This window comes from Ambystoma mexicanum, chromosome 2q, assembly GCF_040938575.1.
Source record: "Ambystoma mexicanum isolate Mex_15411 chromosome 2q, UKY_AmexF1_1, whole genome shotgun sequence".
NCBI classification, from domain to species: domain Eukaryota; kingdom Metazoa; phylum Chordata; class Amphibia; order Caudata; family Ambystomatidae; genus Ambystoma; species Ambystoma mexicanum.
The window spans coordinates 412,228,324-412,236,775 of NC_090924.1; the positions used below are offsets into that span (position 1 = coordinate 412,228,324).

General features: G+C 46.8%; 1 protein-coding gene across 1 annotated transcript in view; it reads right to left on the bottom strand.

Annotated features, from left to right (window-relative positions):
* Positions 1 to 7,057, bottom strand: part of LOC138568720 (vomeronasal type-2 receptor 26-like) — a 50,208-nt gene extending 43,151 nt beyond the window's left edge. The window contains exons 1-2 of the mRNA XM_069646503.1: positions 7,037 to 7,057; positions 2,019 to 2,142 (exon numbers count right to left, since the gene is read on the bottom strand). Coding sequence (XP_069502604.1) covers positions 2,019 to 2,142; positions 7,037 to 7,057 — 145 coding nt within the window. The remainder of the gene's footprint in view (positions 1 to 2,018; positions 2,143 to 7,036) is intronic.
* Positions 7,058 to 8,452: the final 1,395 nt, after the last annotated feature.

Genomic DNA, 8,452 nt, shown 5'->3' on the forward strand with positions numbered 1-8,452 from the left:
GATTCTGTGATGGCTAAGATGTTGAGATGGTGGTCTGGGATGGTGTCATGAATATTAATGGCATGTGCTCCTACTGAGTGGACATTAATTAGTGTACAGTTGAGTACTCCTGACACATTTGCTGGAGGCTGGGTGATCCTAGTGGTAGGGGTGCGATTCATTTCACACTCTGGACGGAGCATTTGGCAGCAGGTATGGGTGCAAAGTCTGGCATGTCTATCATCACCTAGTGGGTGTAAGCTGAGTTCATAGGGTGTAGGCTTGAGGTGGGAAGTTCTGGCATGTAGCTTCTCTAAGTGGGTGGATCCACATATGGGAGAGAATGTCTCTTAGTGAGCTCACCTTGAGAAGGCGTAAACCAGTGACTGGTCAGTAGTGGGCATGATGGGTGAAGTGCCAGAGTGGAGTAGAGCTGCATGGGGAGGTTGATAAGGGTTAGCACTCTGGGCCTGTGAAGAGCAGGGCAGGTTTCATTTGGGATGCAGGAATTGGCAGGAGGGTTGGTGCTGCAGTGGCTGTGGAGGTGGCTTTTGTGAAGGGAAGTCCAGACATTGTGATTCCTTCTGATAGCCCAGCAGGTGGCAGCAAGTTGATGGCAGGAGACCTTTGGCGAGCTGATGCTGCTACTGTGGCAGTGAAATATATGAAATCTGGCATTGTTAGTGCTACCCTTTGTAGCCTGGTTGCTAACAGCATTGCTAACGGTCCTGGTAACAGCATTGTTGGGAGTGCCGATATAGGATAAAGAGGAAGAATGTTGGATTGGGCAGCGAGTAGGCGGCAGAATGGTGGGGGAGGGTATCGAGATCAATCACCTGCCACTTGAGTTCAATATAAATAGTTTTGCACTGAGGTAGGCTGTGTGCTTGGGGCGTCATTCATTGAGGGAGCGCCAGTGGGAGGGCTAGGGAGGTGGGAGGAAGGTCTGGGTGAAGTGGGAGAGGTGGGGGCACTGTGTTAGTACCAAAGCCACAAGCAGGGGTTCTTTGTGGAGTTAGTATTCACGGTTATGGATGCTTGTGGGTTTGCATAAACTGCAGTGGACGCATGGTAATGAGAGGAGAAGCCTGGCAGGTATTAATCAGTGTGGTGAGTTGTGGTGGGTAATGCTTAGAATTAGCAGCATTGTAGGTTGGATAGGGTGGGGGGGTTAGATACCTTTGTGTGGGCAGCGTGGCAAGCTTTAGGGCACTTAGCTGAGTATGGATGATCGGCGGGTCACCACCATGGTTGTGTGAAAGACGGCACATCTCAAGGGCCAGAGGCACTCGTTACCTTGAGTACTGATGCGAGACCTTGCAGGACACTCAGTTTACCAATCCGCTCCTTATCCCCGTGCTTCGTGAACGGCAGCATTGCATGAGGTGGATTAAGGAACCTCAAGGGGGATCACGGGACGCAGGTCCGGTCAGGAGAGGTCAATACAGTCATAGAAGTGAGCCTTAAAATAGAGCCTTTGGATCATGAACCCAGGCTGTTAATATAGGCCTTTTCTGGAAGTGCAACACCACTTCCCAGAGACAGAATTGAAACTGTGAATGTATCTTTCTCTTTAACCTGACTTCATAGCGCAACTTGATTTATTGAATGGTTTTATTCTGAAACAAAGTAACCTTGCCCCTAGAGCAGAGGGTTTGGATACCTTGAAACCTTATGGTTCCCGATGGTTTTCTTAATGCCAGTCCAAATGCGTATGCAAGTATATGTGTGTGTAAGTGTAAGTGTGTGTGCCTGTTTATGTGTGTGTGTGTGCATGTGTGCATGTACATGTGTGAGCACAAGTGTTTGTCTGTTTATGAGAGAGTTAGAGAGAGAGAAGGATAGAGAACGAGACAGAGAGAGAGTAAGCACAGACTCATACGGACGCAGTGTGGCAGTCATGTAAAACAGGCCATTCCCTTCTTCATATCTGTGGCTGTTTACACATAGTGACATCTTTCTATCTTGCTTCATTTCATAAGAAAATACTTCACACAACCTTACAAATCATAGGTGAGTATAGTGGTGATAGAACTCACCTGATTGGTTGGAAATACTTCCATCGAAACAGGGTACACAGAGGAAACAACAGGTGGGACGCCCAGCGACCACAGATATCCTATATCCTGGAGCACAGCTTTCACTGCAGACTGAACTTGGGACCTGTGTTTGTGTGTGTGTGTAAGAGGGAGAGACATAGAATGAGAGGAGAGGGAGGAGATTAAGCACTTCAAATCATTCGCGTTACAGTATAAAAATAACATAACATAAAGAGGTTAGCTCTCTGTCCCTAGGCTCTTCACATGCATGACTCTGCTGGATGTGCATGTATTTGAGATAAGGTAATAATGAATAATTTTGCCCATAGAATCCGCTGGGAATGCAGATCTTGCTCATCCAAAAATCGCATTTAAAATGTACTCATTTGTACACCTGCTTCCAAACACATCACTTCTTTCTAAATCTCAGTCAATAGGCAATGGTAATATATGGAATTAAATATCTCCTATGTGGAATATCTACATTTCAAACACAAATACAACATTTGGGGAGTGCAAATGAGCAAAGCTTTGGTAGCTGTACGACGCCACTATGTTCATGGAATTTGCCTGGTTAAGTAGAGCATACTGGAGCCGTCTGGGCAGCGTGACGCAGCGAAAGGCTGAAAAGGAGGAGCAACATTTGTACACTCGCCGAAAATGTTTGCTTAAGTGCAGAGTTTGGTGACACACTCTGGGCAGCGTGAAGCAGCATGAGGCTGGTGAGTAGAAGCAATGTTTGTATGTCTGCTGAAATTGCCTGGTTTAGGGAGCATATCAGAGTAGTATGTAGCGAAGCAGTGTGAGAAAGGAGAGGAGGAGCAATGACAGCACGCGCACACTGACATTGACAGCTTAAGTAGAGTGTGACGGGTCATTTGGTGCAGCAGGCTCAGTAGTGTGAAGAAGCGTGTAACTGGAGAGTGGGAGCAACATTGGTACACTCGCCAAACGTGTTTGGTGGAAGTGTCCAGGCAGTGTGAAGTAGCGTGAGGTTGGACAGGGAGCATTGCAAGTACACTGAAATTGCCTGGTTAAGTGGTTAAGAAAAGTATGACATAAGGACTTATTAATAAGGCAAAAGGTACTTTTCATCTAATGGATTGTGATTTTATGGCAATCACCCCCTGTCATGGGGCCGGTCATGGCCGTTAAATGCCCGCCATCACGAGCGATGATAGCCATTCACACTTCGGGATTCATCCGGGTGCAAATGGTTTATTTTTGCTTTTTTGGCTGATGGGCTCAGCGTGTATGGTACAAGCCCATTCTCCCAAAAATAACTACCTCCATAGGATTTCTGTGGTGGCAGCTGCGGCCGGGGGGCACACCAGGACTGGAGCACAAAGTTCTGGTTCAGAAGGTAAGTAGGGAAGAGTGAAGGGATGGGAAAGTGTTTGGTTTCCTTCGGTCGGAGCATGTGGGGAGGACACAGGGAGACACTCCCTGATGCCTCCCCACTATCAAGACGGTCCCAGCCGCAGAAGGGCCTCAGATGGCTGGACACAGCAGATGGTACACAATCTGTTCTCGCCCATTGTTCCAGCCATATGATTGGCTGAGCGACCTTCCCCAGGTGAGAATATACAATATTTTATTAATTAAATACATTTCACAAAGCAAAGAGGTGAAGTGGGTTAGGCAACTTTTGTCAGCAGGAAGTGTGGGTTATTTTGGTAAGTACAAGGGAGGAGATGGAGGGTGAACGGACCAGGTGGAAAGATTGGAGTGGAGGAGCATGAAGGAAAAATACTGAAGGAGTGTGCAGATTGAGGAATTGGCTGATGGGAGAAAGTGGTATTTAAGTGTGAGTGTGTGGGCAAGGTGTTGAGTGAGATTAGCAGAGGGCGTGTAGGGAGAGAATGAGATGGTGACTGAGGAAGTGAAAGGAGAGGGACTGTGGGAGAAGGTGTGGGTGGAGTGAAGTAGTAGTAGTGTGGAGAGGGGCCATTAGTAGTAGTATGCAGAGGGGCGAGGGGGAATAGTAGGGAGTAAGATCTGGGGGTGTTGGTAGAAAGTAGAGAAAGGGATGTTATAGGGATAGAGAGGGAAGTGTCAGGAAGAAGAGATATGGTGGTGTATTACAGAGGAGACTACTAGGAGGGAAAGTGATATTGATAGAGAGACGTAGGGCCTCATTATGAGTATGTTGGTATGGTAACAACGGTGCTGGTGAGCTACCAGCACCGTTGTTACCTGGCCGGCATACTCTGAGTTCTGAGAGCGGGTGCCTTACCGCCTGCCAGGTCTGACCTGGCGGGCGGAACGTCACCCACTCGCAGACCTTGACGGTAGCACCGGCCCCATTACAAATGGTGCCAGTGCTACAGTCCTCCCAATTCCCATTGAGTCAAATGGGACTCGAATGAGAACGGGGAGTCATTTTTCCCTGCGCCTGGCAATGGGGAATTACCGGGACCGCTGGGGCTGTAATAACCTGGTAATTACCCATTGGCAGGTGCCAGGAATGAAATGACTCTGGCGGCAGCCGTGTCATTTTTACCGGCACGGCTACTGCCAGAGTCATACTGAGGCCCATAGAAATAGGAACAGAGTGCAGAAGGGTATATTCAAGTGAAGCCTGAGTGTTTGGAAGGCACATACACCCTTACATTACATCACATTGGGGAACTTAGATTAGAGATAACCTAGATTGTTCCATGGGGGAGTGGTAGATAGATAAGGTGTTTGCCTTTAAGCCATCTCATCCAGTTACACATTTCTTTAGGTACTAGCCATTGCTGATTACTAGTGACAGGTCTGGGATAAAGGGGAGACTGGGTTAGTGGGAGTTGACCAAACTAAGATAGAGAGTGAAAGCCCTTAGCAAGTCCCTTTAAATGTTGGTGTGTTCCTAAGTCCATCTGTAACACGTAGTGTCATTCTGGGATACCCAGACCCCAATTCATAGGTTGCCTAAAACCAAGAGGGATGCTGAGAATAGTGTGACTCACCAAGATGGCCCTAATCCCTACCACAACCACTCACAGGGCTGCCAGATGTGTTTTCTATGGAGAAAAGGAGATGGTAGTGTCACTCTGAGGCAAGACATTAGTCAAGACTGGTTTGCAGGTTGAAGTACCAGAAGGAAATGATGAGCAGATAGCACCAACATCTGGGTTTTCCCATAAACTATCCTTAGATGTTGGTGTACTAGCGTCATCGATGGGAACTACCATGGGAAAGTAAAGATGGTCCTCTTTAATCAGGGGAACTTTTCCAACGTCATCAAACCCGGATATCCTCTAGTTCAGGTGGTTTATTAGAAGATATTACTAGAAATTGAAGTGGAAGATCTAGACGAGAACAAGTGTGCAAAAGCCAGGCCAGAGAGATGACAGAGGTTAAAAGAAATGACTCACAAATATAATGGGTTCCAGACCTGTCATCAACATAATTTTCTCAAGTACATAGAACAGCTCTGCTTCTGGAGCAAGCCTATAACACCTTACTCTTAGAACCTGAGATCCAAACTCTGATGACCTTATCTCCCATTTCATTGACAGGAATTGGCTCCTGTACACAGTGGATGCATATCCAAGAGGGGAAAGCTGTAATAATTGCAAGCTCCTACTCCTGAAACAGTTTGAGAAGGAGGTAATGGAGTTACCCCAATCCAACGTGATGGCTGGCCATCTGGGATTAGAAAAGATGCAGCAGACCCTTCTGAGCCTATTCTACTGGACTGGGTTGTATGCCCACGTTAAACAGTTTTGTGTGACATACCCTGCTGATCAGAAGACTTTTCAGGATGATTTGTTAAGGGACCCCATCCGGCCACTTCCTATCATCAAGGTCCCCTAGGTCCAGAATGGATATGGACATTGCGGTGCCCCTGGACCCCTCCAGGACTGAAAAAAAGTACATTTATGTAATACTGTACTACACAACCCGGTTTACAGAGCCATTCCCATTAAGAAGTGTTGTGGAAAAATGACCACTGACTATTAAAGTGGATCAGCGAACAATGTATTAGTAGAAAGCGAACAACAGGACAAAACATACCAATGACAGTACGAGACTTTGCCACAAGTGAGATTCCCCCTTCCTCGGTGCACCGTTCATTTATACCCAAAGGAACGCATCCACTTCAAAGGAAGGGATGGTCCAGACAGGGCAAGGACTTGAAGAGAGGGTCCCATGAATGCTCCTCCTCACCCCCATGAACATGACGGCCTGAAGAGTCAAGAATGCCCAAAGTGACTCATTATTCGGACGACCCCTAAGTGCACGACTGGCTGGCACGTATGCAGAGAGGTACTCCCTCAGACAGCCATTCCAACCTTATTCAGTGCATGTCCTCACGGATACAGGAGACTCGAAGGTAATCATGGATCCAAACACCGTAATGCACTGCATCAATTAAATAACAATGAAGCCACGGTGCTGATGTCATCATTTTTTTTTTTTTTTATACTTTATATAACCCGAGGGTTTTTAAAAGTGACTGTCATTATTGACACCACGATGTAGCTGTGTTAGCCACTGAGATCTCTCGCAACCATGCACAGCTTACAAAAACAGAATAAATCATCATAAATACAGACCCAAAGAGCTCGATTTTGTGGTCCACAACCAAGTGATGCGGCTGAACTAGGCAATGGGTATTCACCTGTGGTGGGAAGTGGAACTGTTCTCAGCAACCCAGATGAGAAGTGAAAGAAATGTTGCAATGTGGAGCACACTCTCATAGGCAAAGGTGGTGTTACTACCAGATACATTTGGGACACATAGGGCCTCATTATAAGCATGGCAGTCCGGGAACTATGGTACCGGTAAGCATGCACGGTACTCTAGTTCCCGGACCGCCATACTACGAGGCATTCTCGGAGGCACATGTCAGCCTGTTAGGTCTGACCTGGTGGGTAAAGCGGCACCCGCGAGCACAGCACGTCAGATGCACCGGCACCATTCTGAATGGTGCCGATGCATCCGTGCTCCACATTCCCATTCAGCCCTATGGGGCCAAATGGGGTTGGGGAGTCCCTTATTGCTGGCACCCGCAAATGGGCAATTACCGGGTCCACCGAACTCGGCATGACCCGGTTCTTGCCCAATCACGGATACCACCGGAGTTGTAAAAAGGCCCAGAGTCACTTCACATCACCTTGGAGAACTACACAGAGGGCTGAGAACCAAACTGAGTCCCAGGCCTGGGGAAACCAGTCCAACCAATTAGGAGACAGAAAACCAGGGGTGGATGGCAGAGGGCAAGGGCCAATGGTAAGTCTGCGACCCTGCAACAATGTAATAGATAGTTTCATGTGGAAGTGGTAGACTAGACACCTGACATGAGAAGGGCAATTGCCTAAGGTGTCTATAGGTGATCTATAGTGTATACTACTCGAAGCACCCAACCAGAAAAGGAGATAGGTTTTTGGGGGAGGGCCCAGGTAATGACGCCACTTAATATCAAAACTGTGAAGTGCATCTTGTGAAATTGAGGATTACTGGATAATTTTGATCGTCCTATATGGTCCCTGACGGTTTTTGTAATAAAGGACAGTTCTAAATTGCCCTTGGATGAGTCCACTGTTTATTCGGGGGTAAAGGGTTGTTGGGCCCTTTGGAGCTGGGGCGGTAAGCTCCTAGCCATCTCCAGACTTCTGGCATACCAGGGTTTTCTCACCAACAGACTCACACTGAAACAATGTGGCAAGCAGGGGACAAAGCCCCACTATACACCGCTTTGATTTCAGCTGCATTCTTTCATGTTAGACAGTGTTATCAGGGAGGACAGCAAAATGAGACAGATTCAGTGAAGTTGAATATACTCCTCAAAGATTCACACACGGTCTGACTTCATTCTTCTAATGCCTCTTTTCATAAGTAAGCGGGACCCAACAACATGCTTACATATGCCAAAAGTGAAACACACCAGAAGTGACAGATGTGGAGGCGAGTGTAGCTACACACTAGGCAAAGAATCTTCATCGCAAAGACATTGCCTCACATAAGCAAGAAACAGTTTTTTAAACGTGGCAGTTTGCAGTACCTACTCAATAATATAATTCAGCATTATACTGGGAGAGTACATACAATTTTCAATTCCAAACTTTCCTCCACAGTCCCCTAATATGAGACCATCACTCCAGTCTCATTACATACATCTCTAAGAGAGTAAACATCACATCCTGTCATGTGATAGGAGATTATTTCTTCTCTAGCATGACAGTAAAGAACTTGGGCAGTTTGAGAGACTACAGAACAGGTGTTGTATACCTGACAATAGACATACTTACATACAGAGTAATATCTGACAACAGATGCACTCATAGGTCCCACTAGACTTTCAATCCAAGACCCAAAAGTCCAGGAACCCTTTAGACTGGTGTGAAGGGGGCTTAGAGTGTGACTTTCTAACTTTTGTCCAATCTATCTGCTCATGTTTCCCATGAAACTGCTAGAAACTCTTCTCACACCCCTTCTTCACT